The 24,069-nt window shown below is 36.7% G+C and overlaps 1 protein-coding gene across 1 annotated transcript in view; it reads left to right on the forward strand.

The window, feature by feature from the left end:
• The window catches only part of ARHGEF10 (Rho guanine nucleotide exchange factor 10), an 82,669-nt gene extending 62,315 nt beyond the window's left edge, over positions 1 to 20,354 (forward strand). The window contains exons 24-27 of the mRNA XM_017814491.1: positions 1,570 to 1,712; positions 7,756 to 7,930; positions 14,512 to 14,634; positions 16,533 to 20,354. Of these exons, the coding sequence (XP_017669980.1) occupies positions 1,570 to 1,712; positions 7,756 to 7,930; positions 14,512 to 14,634; positions 16,533 to 17,047 (956 nt within the window). The 3' untranslated portion in view covers positions 17,048 to 20,354. The remainder of the gene's footprint in view (positions 1 to 1,569; positions 1,713 to 7,755; positions 7,931 to 14,511; positions 14,635 to 16,532) is intronic.
• The last annotated feature ends 3,715 nt before the right edge of the window (positions 20,355 to 24,069 follow it).

Here is a 24,069-nt window from a genome sequence, read left to right on the forward strand (position 1 = left end):
ATTTGAGGATAATGTGGTTGCTAGCGAATGAAAACTTTTCAAGAAGTTTGTTTATTACTAATAGTTCATATGAGTCACAAAGAACACAGAATAACTTTGACATTGCTGGGAGAGTTTGCACACTAATAACTGGAGGCACTCTTCTCAATGCAAACTAAAATAATGAAAATTGTTTTGACAGTCTGAAACTAAATGTCACTTTTACAAAAATGCTTTCAGAAGAGGGCCACATCTTGAATATGACTCAGCAAAGGTTGTATCATACAGATGACAGAAGTATTGAGAAGTACTCCAGAAATGAGGCTTCTCATTTTCATTGCTGCTGTTATTGGTGAAGAAGGAAATGTTGTACCCCTTTCACTTAAGAAAATAATAAAAGATGCACTTGTTTTCAGGATGGAAAAGAAAAAATTAAATGCTTCTCTAAAGATGTGTTTACCTTGGTCTCATCAATCAAAATTGAAGTGGTTACTGAGTTGAAACCAGTGTGAATAGACAACTTTTCTGCAGTCTGCACAGAAAGAAAACTTTAAAATGAGGAAATGGTGCTTTTACATATGTATTTTATCTTAGTGTAAAAAACCAGATACTTTAACAGATTTTTATATTATTAATAAATCATAATGTATAGAAATGTGATCTTTGAGACTATGTTCAGTGAGCACTTACAATATATAAACTAACATGAAAGCATTAAAATTATTATTGTGATATTTGGTATGTCAATTTGTATGTATAAAAGATAGAGCTGCAATTATTTCAAGAAGCATATGTGTCTGGCTTTTAATTTAGGGGATAAATAATCTCCTAATCTTTGTTTCAAAGAGATGGCAAGTGAGAATGACCAGAGCACGAAGTAGTGACATGGATTTCTTATCAGAAGCTCACTGAATAACTGATTGTGCCACATACACATGCAAAATGTAATTTTGATCTGATAAATGCAGTCCAAAGAAAACACTTTGGGTTTTATAGTTAGGGGAAAAAATAAGAAAAGTGAAGATATGGCACAAGACTAAGTTTTAATGTCTTTTTTTTTTAAATTTCCTTCCTAAATGAAGCATCTAGTAGCAGGAAGGTCCATTCTGTCAAAATGCTCTTAGAGAGTCATCTGAACTCGTTAGAGCCTACCATAAAAATCTGGATGGCTACTTTTCACATGAAAGATGAATCTGTCCTAGTTGGAAATTGATTCATCTTGAAATAAATTGATTGTGAGCTCCTCCTGAGTTGAAGACAATTGTGTCTGCCATGGCTTTCTGACTGTATTTCTTCTGGAAAGGAAAGCAGTTGTATCAGAACAGCAATTTGAGATTCTTGGATTATCATTTAATCTAGATAAAATTTATTCAATTGACAGATATATGAGTGCTTGGTTTTGGGTTTTCCCTGTAATGTTGTATTATCCTTACAGACCTACCCTGGAAGCTAAAATTAATCATACATAAATCACAGCATAGCTTGAAGTGACAACTCCCAGAAATTCAAACAGTAAGCTTTTCAGAACTGTTTTAAAGCAAAGATCATCATTTGGTTGTGTATAACCTTTCTTCTTCTTTTTTATTCAAGATGGGACATGGAACACAGAACCTGAGAAGATAGTTAAATTGGGGGTTCTGCCTGTTAGAAGTCTGCTTGTGATGGAGGAGACCATTTGGGCTGCATGTGGTGGACAAATTTTTGTAATCAGCACTGTGACGCATTCTATAGAGGTAAACACTTTTAAAAGCATTGCTCAAGTATTATGCTACAGGCTATAAGAGGTGAAACTTTAAAGATTAAAATCTGTTTAGGAAACTTCATGATTTAAGAAGTGTTTTATTAAACATGGTCTCAGTTCTCTGCCAGTGTCTCATTATACCTTGCTTCCTTTTGCCCGCTAGTTTCCATAAGGTGCTTGAACTCATAGAATATTTGGGGCAAGAGATTTTCTTAAAAGCAAAATCTGAGGAAAGGCAGCAAAGGAATGAGTGTCTATAGAAATTTCCTTTTAATTACAGAAGACAGTTTAATTAAGGGACTGCCTCTATATAGTTAGATGTTACTTTTACATTGTGGTGATATCATAAAACAGTAATACAGTACAATATAATAAAACTCTGAAAACATTCAGAGTTTTGCTTCTCAGTGGCCTACAAAAATTTGATTTGCATAAGAGCACTTTCCAGTGAATAGCCGTACAAAAGCCATCTTTTCTGGAATGAGAGAAGAGTGTTAAGGATTCAAACTCATATTTGTGACCACATTTGCCAGAAAGTGTTAAGTTGTGGAAGTGTTAAGCTCTTATTTTTGTCAAAATTGCAACTTCCGCCAAAAGAACGTCTTAGTGGTCTAAAGTTAAGAGTTGATAAAACATTAGGAATTAAACTTCTCCTTCAATTTACAATACAGTGTCACTGAATTGCATGATGTTTACAGCCATAAAGTTCTTTCAAACAGGAGTTGTGATGAGCTCACAGCCTCCTTCTTTGTGTGCTTTGTTGCTGCTTTTTTGTTTCATTGATGATCGTGTTTTCTCCCAACAATTGTCTATTTGGTACAATTAATTCTGTGAGTCACTGTCATGGGTTTGCAGGGAAATAGCTAACATCCTAATTTCCTCTGGTTTTTAATGTGGGTTTTGGGTGATTTGTTTCATCCAAGAAGATGCTTGGATCCCATATTTTTCTGCTTTGTTTTTCTTTAAGGCTTGTTTGGTTGATGGTTTGAATGGTATGATTAGGGAAAGATTTCTGACGAGTGATTTGGAGAGATGCTTGGAACTGACTTTATTTAGTTTTACTGCCTCTCGGACACATGGTTACTGTTCGAGAGACTTTGAAGACAAATCTCTCTGATTCCCATCGGGAAATGCATAGCAATGGTAAGAGATCAATGATGGATTGTTCCTCTGTGGGGCTGAATATTCACAGCCAGATCTTGGTAAATGTTTGGCAATCCTGGCTTAATTCTGTCACAAAGCTCTCCCTAGATCAGATGGTATGGCTGCAGTCTGGGCTATTCTGGGCTGTTTTGGCAGAGGAGAACAAACCCAGAATTAAACAAGCTTTGAGGATTAAAGAATGTTTAAAGCTTCCTCTGTCATAATGCAGTACAGCACCATGGATTGCAGTGTTGAAAACAGAAGCTCGGAGAGATAAAATTACAAATATTCCATCAATCTGTCTTAGACATGGCAGTTTCATTTTTCAGCTGTTACTACAGGTTTTCCTACAAAAGCATCACAGGAGGTTTTTTCTCATTTCTGGGGTGCTTTGTAAACTAATCCCTCCATTGTATTCAGAGCTCACATTATTACAGGTCTACTGATTCTTATAGCTATAATTAACATAAACACAATGAATGCTGCAACAAACAATATATAAGAAATGCTGCAACTGGAAATGGTGTGTATGGGTTGAGTAATGTTTTTTCAACACAAATAATTTTGTTCAAGAACATGATAGCTTTTTCTATGTCTGGCTAATGATCAGTCACACAAATACCCATGCCATAGCATGTGATCTTCCTCATAGAACTGTGAGCAAATGATGATTTTTTTGTTGCTTCTCTATGTACAAGTACTGATCTTATTCTCCTCAACTTGCCAGACTGAACTGCTCACGGTTTTCATTATTGCTGCCTGCTCAGTTGCCTGACTTGTTTTGATAACTTCCTGGGTTTATATTTCCAAAAGTGATCTGCTACGATGTCTTTGCCATGTTTATTGGCAATATTGTTTCAACATTATATGATACAAGGCAATTTAAACTCTGTCTATATTGAATATTTATTATTAAATATTTAATAATATTAAAATATTATATTAAAATGTTTATAGAATATAATAATTATATGTATATTCTATGTCGTATATACATCTGAGCTGCCTCTTCCTTACTGTGAAGAGCAGAAGCTTTGCTCCATGAAGGGAAGCAGCAACAAGGAAATGTTTGTTCTCCCTCTGTGCTCTCTTTTGTTGACAGTTAGTAGTAATGATTTGACTCAAGATCTTTTGCATAAACTTAAATCTTTGCTCTATCAGCAGGAATCCAGGGCTTAACTGTTATTCTTCCCTCTTTACTGAACTTCTTTATATCTCCATTTGCTTAATGTGGAGATACTCCATAAATACTCCAATACAGATGCTTGTTAGTTCATTGCTTCCTGCTATCATGCATACATACTGTGTGCTCTGTGTCATGTACATTATCTATAAAGGCTCCTGACTAATTTTTAAGGCTGTATTTGTGCAAGCCCATATTCAAGACCATTTTTTAAACTTTATCCTTGTGAGGCACTCTTTACTTCATAGGTATCTTTTGTTTAACTGTGCACTCACCAAGTGCAAAGTACATTATCCTTGAAAACAAGCTCATTCCATGTCTCCTTGCTTTTCTAAGATTTTTATTTAAGATTTTTTCTTTATTTAATGATTGTTAATAAATGAGCAGATTTGGCATCCTGTATATTGGGTTTGAATATTATTCTCTTTTCCTGCCTTCCCCTCCCCCGCCCCCACATCTCTGATATGGATAAGACTCTCAATTCACTTGTTCTAATGATATGTTATTGTCTAATGATATGTTACTGTAATAAAATGTTTTAGGTATTGTATTTTATTGGCACAGTGCCCCAAACTGGCACAATGCCTCAAGATCCTTGGCAAGGCACATGTGAGAAATGCATCAATTGCTATTATATATTAATTACATGCTCTGGTACTCTATCTATGAGGAAGAACTTTGTTACTTAGTTTTGACCCTAAATCTGACAGTTGTATTGCTGTTAGGTATAGACCTACATCCCATATTTTTCACTGTTCCTGTAGCCCCTTGCACTTTGAAAAGGCAGTTCGTGTTTGTTTAAAAGCTTCAAAAAATGCGAGAGTATTTAATAGAATAAAGTCACCAGCTGAAGTCATTCCATCCTGGTCTATTTTGTCTTGTTTTTAAAACTTGGCTGACTATACAGGAGTTACACTGAAACATTCAGCTGAATAAACCAAATTAAAATCCCTATACATATATTTTGCCTGAGTACTATAACTTCTTTAAAGTAGTGAAAGTCATTTGTTTTACATTGAAGATGAAGCCCATTATGCATTTCTCATGAAGCTTGAGAAGTTGTGGTTCAGCTCTTGGTGCAGCTGTTTGGTGTAAGTGAGCACCCCTCAAAGAAATGCTCCAGGAATGCCCCACACTGCTGGAACTCAGTGAGCTGCATCGAGCTCAGGCAGCCACTATGTCTTCTACAGCTCCTGTGTTGCTATAGAGTTAGAAGAAGAGAGCCTGAGGGAGGAAAAGCCAGGCTTTGAATAGAGAGGAATGTAGGTATGAAAACTAAGAGAAAAAAAAATTAAGTTCAATTTTTTTTTGATAACACAGAGAATAAGACGTTTGTTCCTTTGTATCTGTATCTCTTGTTATGAAAAGAAAAAAAAAAATAGAAGAAAAAGACCAGCTCTTAGTCTTCAGATAGACATGTTATTGATACAGATGTCAAAGCTATCCTTAATACAAAAACTTATGCATAAGAAGGTACACGTTTGGCATATGTTCCTTCTCCCTGTTTGAAGACCCTTTCAATGAGAAGAATAGTTCTTTTTACAGGTTTCTTGTGGTGTTTGCATTATTGTGGTTTTACTTTAAATACGTCTGTGTTTCAGCAGACAGCTGCACGAATGGCAGGGTACACTAAGTGGGAGTATAATGAATTGGCTGGTAAAATGGAATGTGACAAAAATGCATATGTAAGTTGTTTTCAGTGGCACCAACAGAGTTTTCAGCTGTGGTCAGACCACTCCAGAGACAATTAATTTTTTACAATCCGCTTTATTTTTCTTCTAATTTCAAACAGTGCAAGTTGCTGGTCAGATTCACTTCAGTGGCCTTGGATCTGTCCCTGAGAAGTTCTCAAAAGCCAATCAGTGTAGGGATGTATGAGTCTATAAAGAGAAGTTAATATTTTAAAATCCTATTTGCAGTGAAACATGCATGATGAATATATCAGAAAATCTAGTCATAAAGAGCTGTTTCTGACTTTGAAAGGTGGGGGTTTTTTATAAATTCTTCTGTTGAATAAATTGTATGATTTTGAAATTGTATTTATCCTCTGCTAAAGAATGAATGGAGGTTACTTGAGGAAAAGAGTGAATATAAACGTGTCTACCAGAGTTGCTTACCTTGCATTCTGTAGTATTGTTATTCAAAGAGTCAAAAGGTAATACATTAACACTCAAAATTGAGCCACTGTCTAGCTGAAGAAAAACTTCTCTTTTCATTTACTAAAAACTGAACATTTGAAGAATAGTGTTAACAAATGAAAATACTTAAAAGATCATTTGCATTATTTTTAAATGGCAAATTTCTCAGTGAATAATTTATGCAGCAATAAAGTATGAAAAGAAAATTAAGTGCATACTAAGCATAATACCAAGTTATGCTTTGTGGAAGCCTAAACTTTTATCCTTTGTCTCTGATCTTAGCCTGTTTGTTTAATTTGGATGGAAAATTTGAACTATGCATCTATAACCCTGCTATATTTAGATTTTGATGAAAAATTACCAAAATGTAAGTCTTAATTGTAATGCTTGGAAAATTAGTGTACTTTACATGGAGGAACAGACTACTTCTGCATTTTATCTGCAAATATGATGAAGAGTATATAATATGTTAAGTGAATATTAGAGCAGTTACTTACTTCCATATTCTTCATAGAGAGATTTTTATCCAAAGAACAGTTTGTCATTTATTTAGCCAAGTAAGTTTTATGTTTATCAGACTAGCTTTGTAATAATAGCTGGCACAACAATAAAATGCTGTGTTTAACTTCAGAGACAGTCTTACTTAGAAGGCAAAACTGGGAGAAAAAAAATTTCCTTCTTGTTAATGATTAAGAAACTTCACTACAGCTTTATCTTGCATGTTAACAAGGACACGTAGAGAGGTTTCAGCCTTCTGGAGACATGTAGAAGTTGTATGTATAAAGGCTCTAGATCAAGGAAAACAGTCTGTCTTCAAACTGTTGTGTTACTTATCTTTAGAAAGAGGATTTTGGCTTTTATAATAAAAAGCATCGATATTGTGAAATACGGGAAAACAAATACTTATACAATAGCTAATACTTGTGAAATTCAGAATCATCAAAAAACAAGCCACAATATTAAGGTGTACATTGTTATGTGTGGAGCAAATAATTGTGTTTGTATTCTTAAACAATCTACTTTCTAAAGATGACTTTTTATTTGATTCTCTGATTTTTGTTCTGAAAAGACCCCTAACAGAACAGAAGAAAAGTATTTTTTATTTGTTGAAAGAGAAGTTCTGCTGTAGATAAAAGTACATCTGTGGTAGTTTTCCCAAAGGAGTATTGATAAAGAAATACAAAATCCTTTTATGTCTGAGCTCTTTTGGGCTTGCTAGCCCCTATCATATGATATTTCTAATAAACAGAAAATCTGAGTTACTCTGTCATTAGGTGGAATTTTGGCTCAAGAGCTGAGAATCCTTCCATACTAATGATGATGTATTTTCAAAAATATCTCCCAGGAAAATTAATGTCATATGTAGTTGTCAGAACATATCCTGAGCAAGGCAGAAGAAGCTAGATTTGTCCTTGTCAGAGGATGAAGATAAAGTGTCTATGCTGAATAGCATTTGAACATTCTTCAACATTTGAACATTCTTCAAATGTTCAGTTCTTAGTAAATTATAAGAAAGGTTGAATGATGTCTTTGAGTTGCATCTCCCCACAGAGTACTTATTTTTCTTGCAGAACCATTTTGAAGCCCACCAAGAGGAAGGGATGGTAATCTCTCACATGGCTGTTGCTGGAGTGGGAGTCTGGATTGCCTTCACATCTGGATCTACGCTTCGCCTGTTCCACACTGAGACACTGAAACACCTCCAGGATGTTAACATTGCCACACCTGTTCACAATATGTTGCCAGGTAGTTGAATTGCATTGTATGATAACATTTTGTTTTGTCTTTATCACTGTCGTTCTCCAGTGTTGTAGAATAGGCCAGAATCAGAAGGTTCATCTCGGACTTTGAGTCTGATAATGGTTTAATGACTATTTGCTTTAGTAAGTCGCAGTCCATCTCCTGCCCAGGCAACCAATGTGTGCAGTGAGCTGGTTGAGTCACAGCTCTCCTCCTTACAGGTTATAAATGTAATTATATAGATAAGCAGGTGGATTCTTCTGTTGAGTCACATTTTTTGTGTGACTGTAAAGCAGTTGGACAATGTAATCTGCCAGGAAAATGTGTTTACTTTGCAGAGATTAGCATTTGCGTCTGGGACTGAGTATCAAGTACATGATGGTGTCAATTTGCCTAGGGGTCGGACCAAAAAACCACTTGCTTAATTTTAATTACCTCAGTAGTCCCAGTGAACTCAGCTGAACCACTCACTCACAAGCTGCCATTTTGGAGTGTGTTCAGTGTTTTGCTGACTGGAGCTTTAATTTGTTGAATTAAATAATTAGTCTTATAAGTTAAGATGAAACCTGTGGTTGTTAGGATAAAGTTTTACAGCTCTTAAACTGTTTTAAGACAGAAGATTTTCAATCACCCCCCAGTGTCACAGGCAGTTGCACTGGCCTGTAAAAGTTTAACGAGTGAGGGACAACGACCTCAGCGTTAGCAAGTGTGTCAGGTGGGAGCTGTGGCACTGCTGGGAGAAGGGATGGAGAGTAAAGTGATACTGGCAGGGCTGAGCATGAGGTATCCAATAGGCAACCATTCTTTCTGTCTTTCCCTGTTTGTAGACTGGAATAGACCAAGCTTCTGCAGTTTTTATGGGTGACGTGGGTGCCAGCTTTATTGCTTAGTTTTTCTAGTAGAAGCCAGTTCTTCCCACACTGAGATTATATTTGTATTCTCACAGGAGTTAGGTACAAATCTTACATGAAAAATGTTTCACTTCTTCAGACTCTGTCTTCTTACCGTGTTTTCTTTCAGATGACATTAGCTTTGCAATAAAGCTCTATTATAAATTGTGTCTATTTATATCATGTTCTGGACAGGGTGTTTTTTACATGTGGTATTTGACTGTAGATCCAACACTGAACAGCAGGAAATAACCTGCCTCTAAATAGATTATTTGATTGAATTTATCACAGTTACACAAAGATCAGCTGTAAAAAGATTAACTTTTAGCATGTTCTGCTGTTTATAGTGGGAAAAAAAAGGGAAGTGCAGTCTATCTTATATGTATTTTCTGCATATAAAACTCTTCAAAAATTTGTGTTCATTGCCATGGTAATAAAACTGCTGATGTAACATACCATTATTTTTGGAAAAGAGTTTTAGCTAATTATATCTCTTTGGTGTCATTCTTACCCATTTTAGTTCCTCTTTTTTTTTTTTTTTTTCCCCAGAGTCTTCACAAAAAGCACACTAGTGAATGTAAATGGAAATTTATTTTGGGAGTAGAATATTATTACGGCAGATGTTCCAAGGGGGAATCCATTCTAAAAATGAAATGAATTTCAATTATTTAGCAGTAGCTCTTGGGCCTGTTTATATGATCTCAAAAATGCTGCAACAACAAAAGCTGAAAGACAGAGTAGTAGGAGGTTTACATAATAAAGCAGCTAAATAATAAATCAAGTTCTGTGTAGTATATACTGAGATTAAAAACAAAAAAAACCACCCCAAAGTGAAACAGTGAAATACAACACGGTGAAATAGCTGTTTATTTACAATATATGTATTTGCCTTCACTGGGGATTTTTAGGACTTCTAGTTTTAAAGGAAACACCTCTGTTAGTTTTCTGAAATCCAAAAGGAGTTCCTTAATATGCAAAAATAAGAGATAAGTAATAATTCAAGATATTGAAATGAGAGAGAAGAAATTGGTGTAAAAATATTGCTAAGAGTCTTAAGAATAGAGATTAAAAAGGCAAGATCTCTGTATAACTGAAGAAGCTGGACTTCTTTTCCCAGGATTTTAGTAGGAACAATATGTACTATTTGCCCAATAGATTGCCTGGAGATGTCATCTGCATCTTTACTTCAAGTAAGGTAAATGCAATGAATGTCTCTCCATGAAGTTAATGAAATTATTTTGTTGTTATACAGTAGAAGAAAAGCTTAGTCAGGAATGGTTACTGTGAGTTACAGTGCTGTAGTAAAACACTTAAAAGACAGCTGTAGTAACTAATTAAGATAGAGGAGTAGGAGGGTCTCATAACCTCAATAATGAGTTCTCACAGCATTAGATTTTCCCAATTTTGTTCTTAGGAAGAGATGGCTTTAAATATCACTAGTAAAGGATGTGCCTTCTGTGCTTTGGGGAAGACAACCCTGCAGCACAGTTGGCAGGACAGAATCACAGAGGATTGAAATGGCACAGGTGATTGTCCCTATGATATGGCAAAGTTTAGTAATGTAAAAAAGCAGACTGTGTCTGGCAGAATCTTTTATTTGCTGCATGTAATTTTAAATCTGTGGCAGTCTACTTATAAGGAATGGAGCTGAGAGGGCTCTCGCTTTCTGGAATTATGGGAAATTTGTGTCTAGGAGCGCAGGACTGGCAATTAAACCAGGGGCACAGAGGCAACCGTGGGATAGACATTTAGTCCAGACTGATCTGCAGTACCTGTACTTCACATATCTTCAGAAATACTTCTTAATAAGGTATAACAAGATTGTGTTCTATAACAAAAGATCAAGTGCCATGTGAGAAAGGTAGAGAATGGCTGAGGAAAAGAGCATCTTCATTGTTTTAGCTACTTGGACCTATTTATTTCGCTGTCTTGTAATCCACAGTACAGCCCTGTTAGCTGAACAGAGGGCATACTGAGCAGCAGAAAAAATAATCTATTAACATTTAAAGACAAATATACACACTTCACTAGTGCAATGCACTTCATTTGTAGAGCAAATTTATGCTTAATTTTTATGATCTGTAGTTGAAATATCAACAAAGGCAGTTTTTCACCAACCTTTATCACAACTCACACCAAAAAAATCATATTGTATGTGAGCAGACAGTCCACTCGTTTTTTCATAGTTACAGTCAGTATTTTCATTATTCAAGAACATCCTTAAACATGTTTTTGCTTTCGGCTCTCTAAAAGTTTGTCCTTTTTAAAGAGATTGCTGTGACCTTGATACTTCATTGATCATATGGACAATGACAGGTTACCTATTCAACAAAGAGATGATTTCTGCTTAAGTTGCTATATTCTGTTTATATCCATATATCCTCTAATGGCATGTGTATTTCCTGGAAACAGATGAGAAAAGCAAAAGAAAAAAAAATGTATCACTTCCTTCTTGCAGAAAACAAGCTCTGCTTTGAGGCTTTAGAGCTTTCTTTCGTCCCCACCCCACCAGGTGACAGACCATTAAATGCAGATGCTTTATGATGGTACTTCTGGGAAATTATAAAGAGATTGGGGAAAACTTCAGGTTGGCCCAACGGATCTGTACAGTGGACTAGTTTTTTACATAGTAAGAGCAGCATGGCCAAGTAAAGGATATGCAGCAATGTCGTTACACCTACCTGGGGTTGACTTCAGAAGATCTAAGAGGATTTACCCAGGTCTGGTGCTTGTTGGAATGGAGACCTGAGAAGGGTGAACACAGCAGAACAAAGGCAATAGAATAATTTGTCCATGTATAAGCTTAATGGTTGACTTCAGTTCTTTTTAAAGTCAAGACCTTGGTCAGATTATTTTACAGGTTTCAACAGTTTTATCTGCATTGGGACAGTGTGATCTAAATGTTGGCATTTAAAGATGAGTATTTTATTGGTTTTGGCATTTATATTTATCATTTTCCCTTTTTAATTTGTTAATTTCTGTGCTTACTGCATAATGCATTCTGGAGAATTGGTTTGACTTTTTTTTTCCCCTCTAAATTTGAAATCTATCAAAACAAAAAGTCAGAAAATAACAAAGAAAAGTATGATTTCAAACCGTAAGAAGATAAATTAATATTTTAAATTACTATTTTTTTAATCTCTATGTATTTTTTTTAGTTGATTCTTGTTATTTCAAAGTGTCTTTTCAGTTGCAGATGTTTCCTGCTTTTCTGAGATTTCACAGCAAGGGATTTTCCTTTTGACCTCCCTATAGTTGGTTCATACTTTAGGTTATGCTCAGTGTTTAAGATTCTAAATTGCTGAGTGATAATTTACTGTTCTCACCTATGGAAACAGTAACGGGTATTGCCAGTTTTCCCAGGTAAAAATTACTGTTTAAAACTTGCTTCACATTTGAGGTATGAAATTAGTCATATAATTTTACATTTTAAATGCTTAAAAAAGCATTAAAGATCTGTTGTTTAAAACTATCAGCATCTTGCTTCTGCAAGGGATTTGAGAGACAACCATGCACTTAAAAGTTTTTGATAATTTTAAAAATTAAAAAATTGTATTTAAGTATTTCTGTAGTTGATAAAACAAGCTCTAAGGGAAATGGAGTGAGGTTAAGGGAACCTGTTATTACCTTGCACTTGCTGTGGCACGAGTTATGGGAGAGGGCTCATGTTATGTATAATTTGAATGAGCCTGAACTCTAAATCACGGAATTCAAATACCCATTTTTGAAAACTCCAAAACACAGAGGTGCTTGGGCATTACTGTTTGAACTGCGTTTGTGCTGAAGGAATGCCTTTGTGTGCTTTGTTTTGGAAACTAAATTAATCCCATTAATATCTAAAAAAAAAGCCAAAACAAACAAAAAAAAATCCTAACACCAAATCAACTGAACAAGAAACGCATAAAAAATGCAAACACCAAGCTTCAAAAGACTTGTAATTTGTCTACAACATAGTCCATCCATGCTTATTTAGCTGAGGAGGGATGATGCAGTCCTACCACCATAAACACCTATAGTTTATGGAAAACACCATAGGAGTCTCTAAAGGTCTGCACAAGTAGATGGAGCCTTTTAAACTTACTTATCCTGGTTACACTTGCCGAAGATGACCTAGTCATTGTGCCTTTTAGAGTGTTTTAGAATGTGCTTTCAGGTGGACAGAGCTTGGATGCCAGATCTGACCCCCTCTGTGCGCCTCTCAAAACTCACCATTGCTGGGTTAATACTTTGTTTCTCTAAAGTTCTGCGAGGAAAGACTTGAATTGTGTTCTGCCTCCTGATTTCCAATTGAGTGGTTTGGGCTACAGTCTAGCTGCTCCTTCCCTGCTTTTCCAGCGATTCTGCAATCTATATATTTATTCTTGGATGCAAGCTTCAAGGGACTAAACAGAAAACATGTTCATTTGTGATACACCGTAATTAAGGTCCTTTTCCAAAGTGTGGAACGTGTGGGTTCATTCAAGTAACATCAGATGTGGAATCCAAATTCCTGACTTACTAATGAATTGAGAGCTTGAACTTGAGAGCTATGATGAAGGTGGAATGACTTCTGTACATATACAGTTAATAATAAATTGAAGAATGTGTATGTTTTGAACCTGAAGGCTTTGAGCAGAGTTTAAATGCTCCTCCTCATAAACTTTGGCAAAATTTTGGTCAGGCCATAGTTTCCATTTCTGAAACTTGTCAAGACCATTTTGAAAATCCATCTAAACTGAACCAAACATATTTAGTAAGCACTACAAGCAAAAACTACTTTGTTTTCATTAGAAAAATAGTGGTCTCATAAATAATATTGTAGAAAATCATAGAATCACAGAGTCAATTTGATTGGAAGTTACCCTGGAGGTCATTTTGTCCATCATTCTTGAAGCAAGCCTGATTAGACCTGGTTGTTCAAGGTCTTGTCCAGCCAAATTTTTAATATTTTTTGATAGGATGAAGATTTCACAATCTGTCTGAGCAACCCACTGGAGTTTTTTATCACCTTAATGATGAAGCAGTTTTTCCCTACTTAGAATACAATTTCTCCACGCACCAAATTTGAATTTCCTCATGCCCCAAATTTGATCCATTGCGTATTATCATATCACTGTGCACATCTGAATAGAGCCTGACTCTGTCTTCTGTGCATCCTTTCATCAGATACGTGTAGATAGCACTTATTTTAGTCTCTCCAGTCTCCTGATCATCTTGGTCTCCTTCTACTGGGCTTCTTCCAATATGCCAATGCCATTCTTGTATGGAGGGGACCAAAACTCAGATAGGGGGACACAGCACTTCTAATAGTTTCACAGAATAAAAACTAGGAGAAAAAAGTGATGTGAGCAGGTTTGAGTCCTGAGTATATTGTGTTACGGCAACATAATTGCGAGTATTGTGAAGTGAAATGCCTTTCAGTTTTATTATTGGGAATATACAAACATAGCCTATTCATAAAAGCATGTTTCTAAAGACAGTCTATGTCTACCCTTAGATACTATGATTTAGAGATTTAAGGCAGAATGTTTCAAAAGTTTAATAGTATTTAAATTGTCATGTATGTAAAGTGTAATCCATAATCCAGCAGAATATTTACCTTCGTGCTGAGTGCTTTGCTGAATGAGACAGTACAGCTGATTGTGTTTGCCTGAAGTTACTCTGATCTAGGCAAAGGTCATCACTCTTCAGTAATGGAGCACTTCCTAAATTTCACAGGGCAGCAGCGTGTCTCTGTGACCAGCCTCCTGGTGTGCCATGGTTTATTGCTGGTGGGAACAAACCTGGGTATAATAGTAGCGTTACCAGTGCCTCGCTTGCAGGGGATTCCCAAAGTAACTGGTGAGTGAAATTTCTCAAACGCCTCATGTACTGCAGAAGCCATTTCTCTGCTGTCAGTAGCTTCAGTGAACCTGGCAAATTATATGTATTGTTTAGATAAATGACAGAGCTTTGTGATGAAATTACACTTGCTGCTCTTCATAAGCTTTACAGTATATCCAAGTACTTGACTAGTTGTGTCTCAGTTGTTTGAGCTGGGACAATGTTTTTTCTTTAAGGTATAAGAACAGGATAGGCATTAATCTTGTCAGAGTACAGTCAAATACATGGAGATGAGAAGATAATGCAGTTTTTCTTTCAGATTTGGGGAAAATACATGCATTAGGTATATAGACATAGATATACCTAATTCAGCATGTTGCTGATTGGTTTCCCCCAAACAGGAGACTTGGAATACATGAGAGTAAAAATATTTCATTTTTTTTGACCATGACCAAGGTTTTTACATTTTGGAGAGGTATATTTATTGAGTTACTTTCATATTACCCCATTTGAAATACAAATGCATGAATGCTGCTGTATCACTTTACTAATGTTTAAGCTACTAGCAGAAGCAAGATTTTAAAAATATGTTTAAAAGGGGGTTTCCCCCAATGTTTTGGGTTCAGAATTCTGTTTGAGCTTCTGTGCTGTGGAGGGAAGCTGGCAGATTTTATGAGGCAAGCTGTTTGCAGCTTCCTTCAGGGAAAAAAAAATGCTTATGTAACTTCGCAAAATGAAAATGAAATCCTCTGTGTTCAGCAAAACACGCAGCAATAATGTGGTATGACACAGGATAAATGCTCCATAAAAATCTGGAACCTATGTTAGATGAAAATAACTGCAATACAACAAAATGCATAGTTTCAGAATAAAAAAATCTCTCATTCTTCCATTTCCTGTTTTTATTATTGTGGTTTATGTCATGTATTCTTGCATTTATTTGGGGTCAAGATTTTTCAGATTTCACAGATCTAGTAACATTACATTTAGAAACCTGTTTTTTAGTCTTTGATAACTGTATTTTGAACTCAAAAATTGTGGCTTTTGGTGTTGTGCTTCCAATATTGATAATTCATCTTGTTATGATTGTGCTTTCTGTAAAAGAATGTGTTTTCTTATAACCTGGAATGCATCAGGGAATTAGGGATTGACATAGTGATTTATAGGGTTTGTGGGCTTTTCCCCTTGATAGCCTAGCTTTTTCATACTGTAGATTATTTTGTAGAATCCTACTTTTTTTTCTCCCTTTTTTACTGTAAAAGCTACATATAATATTACAGCTTCTGAATTTGGCCATATGCAATTTGTTTTTCATACATTCTAATGATTTGCACAGCCTAAATCTTCCTTGTACTCCCAGTATCCCACAGTTAAATACTTTAAAAAAAAAAAAGGAGGAAAAAATAATAATTGTTCAGTCATTTCCTTATGAATCCATCATGGTAACCAGACAACCATCCAGAAGGATGAGTTTTAGTTCCTGCTGTATAGTATGGAAGGGTCTGTTCTAATGCTATTCTGAAGACTTACAGGGGTAGCACAGGATTGTTTGTGGATTACTGGAGAAAACTGAGTATTAAATTTGTGTCAATGCCAACAAAGAGAAGTTGGCGGTGTTTCTGTGCTCACACTGTTGTGAGGATAAAACACAAAAGTATGTCAGCTAAAATTCATAATGCCATGTTTCAGCTGATTTATTAGTACAGTTCTAAAACACTTGTGGTATAACACATTACTTCTATGTACTTCTTTTTTTCCTGTAAATAGTGTATACACGAGGGGAAAAACAGACTGGATACATATAATAGGGTTTTAAGAGTTATGCTTTTCTGAGCAAATTTCATGAACTAATTATGGTGGAACACTGTGGCCAAATAAATAATGTTCTTTAATTGCATCTTTTCTTTTGGCTCCAGGAAGGGGAATGGTGTCATACCATGCACACAATAGCCCAGTCAAGTTTCTTGTAACAGCTACATCTATAAACAAGAAGAACAGAAACAAATTAAGGAACAGCCTGCCTCCTGGCTCAGAACCTAAGGACGAGGACCAGAAGAACATTCTGCTCACTGAAAGACCAGGCTCTTCCCTTAGTAACACCCATGACACTGCAATTTGGCTGGGGGGTTCAGCAGGGTCCATTGCACAAAGAAGTGACTTGTCATCATCTTCTGGATCCCTTACTTTGTCTCATGGATCAAGTTCCCTAGAACACAGACCAGAGGACAGTAACATTTATGAGCTTTTGAAGGATCAAAATATCTCATTTAAAAGTAAAAGACAGAAATCTAAGAAAATGAAAGCAAGTTCAGTATTAGTGATTTCTGGTGGCCAGGGACACAGAAGACTGAACAAGAAGACCAAGCAGCAGCGACAAGATGAACTAGTTTCTTCAGTGATGGTTTGGCAAATCCCACTCTTAAATATATAACTGAACTAAATCCAGGATCCTTTCTGCTATTAAAAAAGTCTGTTTTCCTTTTCCAGTAGCTTAGGACCCAAACAGATAGAATTTATACACCTGGAAGCAATTTCAGTAGGCTTGGATCACAGGATTAAGGGTGCAAGACAGTCTTCACATACTTAGAACATTCTGCAGTGTTAGAGTACTGGAAAATGTTTAGCCATTGGTGCTGTCCTTTATACTTAGAACAAAAAGCAACTGTTAGGCACCTTTAAATGGTTTTAGAATCTCTTACCTTATTTATATTCACATTTATAAATATCATAATTATGTTCTGTAGCACTTAGGGAAGGCAAGTAAGACATGCCATGTCTCATGATTTCTGCTTATGTAAATCAGCTATTCTTTCTTTTTCCGAAGTAACATATTGCATGGACTGTAGATTTTAACAAATTAGCAAATAGTTTTAAACAATTAGTAGTCTAATGCAAGCTAATATTAATTTGGAAATAACTATGATAGTTTATAATATCATTCTGCAAACCCAAGTTTGGCTGGGACAAAACCATCTACGTTAATTGATTGGTATTTGTTTATTTCAACATATAACATAGATTTTTAAAATATTAATTTCTAAAGCTCAGTTTTATTAAAAATGTTGCAGTACAAAAAGCACATTATTTTCTTGGTAGGTGCAATGTGTCTGCGACTTGCCTTTGTTATACAGAGAAAGTTGCAAAGATTCAATGGCCTTGGGCAAATAGAAAACACAGATACAGGACAGCTGTGCATTGTAGAGCTTCTAACACATTCTCCCCCTGGCAACTCGCTATCAGAGCTAAACATGGACTCCAATTTTAAGGAGGCATGCACATCCAGTACATTAATAATGAAATTATTAATTAAGTCATTACTGGGAAGAAATAGACTAATATTGGAATATCTATAGGAAGTGCAAGTAATCACTATAGGTCCTACATTGTTTGAGTTGTGCTGTGCCTTCAGGCAAACATCAATCAAATAATGTCACAGGGCAACAGCAACAGCAGAGATATAGTCATGTCTGAGTGGTGGACATCTCTTTTCACCCAGTTTCATCAAAGCATGGTCATGTAAATGGGTGTTGGGAAAACAGCATGCACAGCTTTATTCGCTGAGATAGACAGGCAGTGGCTTTGGCAGTGTTAGAGGGCTGTAAGTAGAGATCTAATTGATGTTTTATTAATGAATTGATGTATTTCCAAAGGAATCATTGAATTAGGGATTCCTACTGAAATTGCCTTTTGCACTAGTCTCTGCACATGTGAAATATAAGACAAAGGCTTCAAGCTCATAAAGACATTGCCAAAACTGGTGATGAGGCACATCCTTAAGTCAAAATCTGTTGAGTGGAGTCTATGGGAACATCCTTTTCCCTCATCAATAGACTGAAATACAGAGAAATTAGGATGATTAAATTTCAGTTGAGTATGTTAAGAACTCTAATACTACCCATCTGTTCAGTGAAATGCAAATTAAGTATATCTGAAGTCAAATATTTGTCAATAAATCAAATAAAACTTCTGGCTACTTTGGTACCGTTCTTATACCAATAAGGGTGTGGTTTGCCCCGAAATTACTTCTGCAACATCTAATACAAACTGCTTGATTCCACCATGTTTTGTTTCAATCTGCTTGGTTTAAACCAATATCAACCATAATGGCAATGTTTCCTAGCACATAACATTTCAAGGTCAACAGTACTAGAGACTGAAGTATTTTGTTTGATACAGCAGTAGGGTTGTAAAATGCTGCTGAAATTTATTTTCTTAATTTTGCAGCAGATTTGTGTATGTCTTAAATTTTCAGTCTGTCTGCTTTAAAAAGCAAACATCTATCAAGGTAACCCCAGAATCGGTGGGTAGGCTGACTTACCAAGTTTGACAGAACAATGGAATAACATCAGGTCTTCCCTGCTGCCTGACCACCAGTGTATGGAGCAGAGGGAATGCCGATGCAGTCAGTCTTTGCCTACGAGGTGGCACTAAAATAGGCACTTGAAAATCAGGTACACATCCTGATTTCTTTTCAGAGGCTTTGCCCACATCCTACATTCCTGATTAGAACAAGATTCTTGAGCCATAATAGCATGGACTTCCATGAGTCACAAAGGACCCTTGTTACAGATGGGATTGTAGGCTTGGGATCTTCATTACTGTTTTGTGCTTTTGTTCTGTGTCTTTTGCTGTGTATCTTGCAACTTCAGTTGGGTATTGTCAGTCTTGGCACGGGCTTAGTGTTGGCATGACTCCTGGTAGGGAAAAAAAAGAAAAAAATCAGAGTGCCTCTAAGCTAGGCAGCTGGTAACATTTTCCCAAACTTTTTCTCTTCTACCTGGCCTACTGGCTAGGCTCACCTGGCTTGAGAGATCAAGGCCAGTTGCATTTTCTATGCTCTTCCATAGCTATGGCCCTGGGAGCTGCTTTTTTCCCACTGTGTGGAAGTACTGCATTGTACAGTTTACTGTAAGTATATTGAAAAAAAGTTAAAAGATTCCTCTGTGTATTAAGATTATGTAATCTCGTATCCCTTTGTAGACTGCAGTAAAAATTCTCCTTGAATGTAGGATTCCATATCCGTGCCTTTGGGACTGGAGGAATACGCCTGCTCTCTCATGGATCTTTATCAGTAGGAGCAGTAAGCAGAGTCCACCAATTCAACTGGAAATCCATGCATGGTGTTATTACAGGATCTGCTATCTGTAATGAATGAGAGTTGTAAAGTGAAATTCATCCTATCTTTCAGCTGAAATGTAATTTTCTTCAGTTATATCAATAAAACAGTAGAAACAAAGTACCACTCTGCTCTTCTGAAAGTACATTGGGGTTTTGCCAATGACTTCCATTAGAACAGAACTGAGTCCCTCATTTACATTCTTCTATTTTGAAAATACCTATCTATTTATCTTAGTAAGCTGTAAAGAAAGAGAGAAGCTGTATGTCTGTCTTGAAAAATATATATTGTCATGAACTAGATTTTTAGTAACTAACTGAGCACAAGGTGCAATGTTTCTTCCTGACATGCAACTTACTGGTATTACCTTACTATGAAAACAGGCGGGAACCAAAGTTTCTCTCACAAATAGTCTTTATAGATGTTGTAGATTGTGCTGCTAGGAGGTTGGATTTTGCTTTCTGATACTGCTTGTCTAAATTAATAGAAGTTATGAAAATAAAAGGAAAAGAGGGGAGCAAGTGTAACCACTACAATATATTCTATATATGTTTTCTAACACATAGTAGTGTCTTTTGTAACATGAGCCATAAAATTTGTGTATTTATGTTCAAACTATAAATTGAGAAAAATGTTTAATAAAAAATATGATAAAAATTAACTTCAGAAGAACATCTCGGGCTGTCATTTTAACTAGAAAGCTAGAATTTGGGGCATGCATTAATGAATAATATATATATTCATGGACTCATGAAAGGGAAGATAGGATATGTAATTAGGATGACAGAGACGTATATTTTTTTTTTTAGTTTTATAATTTCTACAATTTAAACACCAACAAATACAGTTTCTGAAAATGAGACAGTCATTTATTATAAAGTTTGACTCCTGTATCAGTGGACCCAGTGTCTAAGCAATAGAATTTCTACTATGCTGTCTATGTGGAGCATGCATCAGCACTTGCACAGCATGCATGCTGCATAAAACCGAGAAGCATTAATATTCAAAGTACTGCAGTGCAAAGCATTAACAGAGGAAATTAATTTTCAGTTGCTAATGGGCAATTCTTTCTAATTAATCTGCCCTAAAGGATATATACATAATCCCATGATTGTGTTTAAATACCGAGACTTGTATTCATCAGACTCAGCAACAGCCTTTTTGGGTGTACCTGCGCTATTATAAACAAACAGGAAGAGTTATCAAGAAATGTTTGGTTGCTAGGAAAACCTGCCTTTTTGCCCTTGGCTTTATACCACATCTCTTTCATATGTGGTTCTGAAAAACATCAAATTGCATGTGTGCAGCATACCATATATGTGCACACCTGAAGGCAGATTCTGTCCCAATGGGAATTTACAGCTCATTATTTATGGGTGGCGTGAAACAAGGCTGTGTTCTCGCACCAACCCTATTCACAGTCTTTTTCAGCATGATGCTTCAAAGGGCCACAGCAGACCTCGATGATCAGGATGGTATCTACATCCGATACCGTACTGATGGAAGCCTATTCAACCTAAGGCGACTGAAGGCCCACACCAAGACCTTAAACCACCTTGTCCGGGAGCTGCTTTATGCTGATGATGCCGCCCTTGTCGCCCACACAGAAGCAGCTCTGCAGCGCTTAACATCCTGCTTTGCAGACACTGCTGAGCTCTTTGCGCTGGAAGTCAGCTTAAAGAAGACAGAAAGCTTCATAAAAGAGTTTGGTGAAATAAACACTTGAAGAAAAGCACCAAGATCAGTGTTTACAGAGCCATAGTGCTGTCTACTCTCTTATATGGATCTGAATCATGGGTCATCTACTGCTACCACCTGCATCTCCTAGAACGCTTCCATCAACGCTGTCTCCATTCAATCCTAAACATCCGCTGGTCAGATTATGTGACCAATACATCTGTTCTAGAACAAGCAGCAGTCACAAGTATAGAGGCCATGTTGCTGAGAACACAGCTGCGCTGGACAGGACACGTCTCAAGGATGAAGAACCACCGCCTCCCTAAGATCTTGCTTTATGGGGAACTTGCCACCAGCTGCCGCAAGAGAGGAGCCCCAAAGAGAAGATACAAGGACTCCCTGAAACAACATCTCAGCCTTGGCCATATTGGTCAACATAACTGGTCTCCAACTGGGAGGTCTGGAGACACACCATCTGTAACGCTGCTGATGCCTTTGAGAACGCACGCAGGATCACTCTGGAGGAGAAAAGACAACGCAAAAAGAATTGTGCCTTGCAGAATATACCACCCAAGGAGTCTTTCTGCTGTGCCTTTTGCTACAGGACGTGTCTATCTCGTGTTGGCCTTTTTAACCACCAACGCGCTTGTAACAAACGTGGGTAGTGCACTTCCCAAATCTTTGTTCGTGAAGCCTGGCCATGATGATTTATGAGTGGCAGTCTGAAGGCTAAAAATTGCTTACTGCTCCTTTGAAAGAGGTCTGAATATTGGGAAGGGTTTCCTGAACAGTGGTTCAGTGCTTAAACTTCCTCTCTCTTCTGTCCTTTTTAATTTTCTAACTGCATAAAGACAAATTAGTTTTTGTAAAATGCATTTGGAGGTGAGAAATATCAGTCATTTGAAAGGTGTAGCTGTAATGGAGGGTTCTGTATGAGTAAATTGGTATTGCAATGAGTGATACCATAGGGCTGATAATAGTATTTTTAGATTGCTTTACCTATCTTCATAGTAATAATACTTCACATAATAATAGTCCTGTTAAGAAGGCAGATTAATATCATCTGTAGCTAGGAAGAAAATGAGTTGAAAAGCATTTGCCTGACTTGAAGCTATATGATGAGTCTGTAAAAGCATGCAGATTAAAGCCACTGCTGCTTTCTAAGCCCATGATTAGCCCTTTAAACTGCCTCCTTCTTGCAGGCATCCTGTATGTGTGGTTGTGGAAAATGTCTGTGCTAGTAAACTGGCCAGGACTAGGCTGACAGCTTAAGCACTGACCTGGGATCACATTTAGGAGGTGGCTGGCTGGGGCTGAGCCAGGCCTGGGCTGCTGTTGTCAGACAGCACTGACAAAGCCACTTACCTGGGATATTTTAGGGACTTATTAAGTACATGGATGTAAACTGTGTTGTTCCACTTGCAGAATAGTCTTTCTGCCTCCAGTTTTGTGATATTGATGCAACCTAGCCTGTATCCGTACAACCTTCGTCCTATGGGATGGTTGCCTAGCAGTCTGGAACTTGAGACCAGTCTCTTACAGTCAGGAGATAAAAATACTAGCATAGACTTCACATGTACCATACAGGTACCAGGTTGGTACAAGAAGTTAATCTGGGATGGTTCATCAGCTGCTTGTACCACCCCACAGCTCAAAATTCTGGTCTACTTCTTTCACCTCTAAGATTTAGGGTACATGTAAAGTCCACATCCTGTTTGCTCACAAATGTAGCGTGCACGCCACCAGATCTATCTGCTATTCAACTTCAGAAATCTAGCTCGAGATTTTTGAAAATAAGTTTCTTTGCTGCTGCCTTGTACTCATCCTTATTTGATCATAGCATTTTCTTTAAAGACATGCCCAACCACTGAACTGCCAGAAACACTCTTTGCCTCCTAAAACAAAGAATCAACAAAGCAACACTGAAACAGCTACAGATGAAAGGATCTGAAAATTTCCTAAGCAAATGGAGATTTACTGTGTGACTCTATTTGAAATGCAACAATGCCAGTGTATGACCAAAAGCACTTCGAGTGCTTTGGCCAAGCTCCATAAACCACAATATAAAGGCAGTTAGTCTTTCACAGCACGACCTTCAAAGGTGTTCAAAGGGATGTATTTTTTTCCTCTAGCAAAACAGGCCTTGACAGCAGAACTGCAAGTTCTACTGTTGTACATATTGTTATACTCCAGTGATAATCACAGTTATCATTAATGTGTGTCCCAACCAAGAAGATGAGCCAGAACACCTAGGATTACGACACACCTTGGGGGAGATGAAATCATTGTAAGAATTCACTGGAAGTTAAATCATTTCAAGAATTCACTAGAAATATGTCTTAAGGAGTATTTTGACATCAAAAGATTCAGGTGAGCCTCCAGCAGAGTTTTCTCAAAGCACTGAAATTCCTAATTTCCACTGAAGTCTGTCTATTTTACATGTCCAAATGCAGATAATCAAAAAGGTTTTAAATTCAAGAAACTAGATACAGCTTAGCTACAGAGTTACAGAATTTTCATTTTTTCTTATTCCACACTGGAGAGAAATTCGATGGGTTTCAACTTGAGCATCAGGATCACCTTGAATGTGGGCACAAAAAATGCATTCAGGCACAACTTCCAAATCAAATTGTATAAATTGTTTCCCGTAGGCTTTTCTG

The sequence above is a fragment of the Lepidothrix coronata genome, unplaced genomic scaffold (genome assembly GCF_001604755.1).
Source record: "Lepidothrix coronata isolate B3197 unplaced genomic scaffold, Lepidothrix_coronata-1.0 Scaffold45, whole genome shotgun sequence".
In the NCBI taxonomy this organism is placed as follows: Eukaryota; Metazoa; Chordata; class Aves; order Passeriformes; family Pipridae; genus Lepidothrix; species Lepidothrix coronata.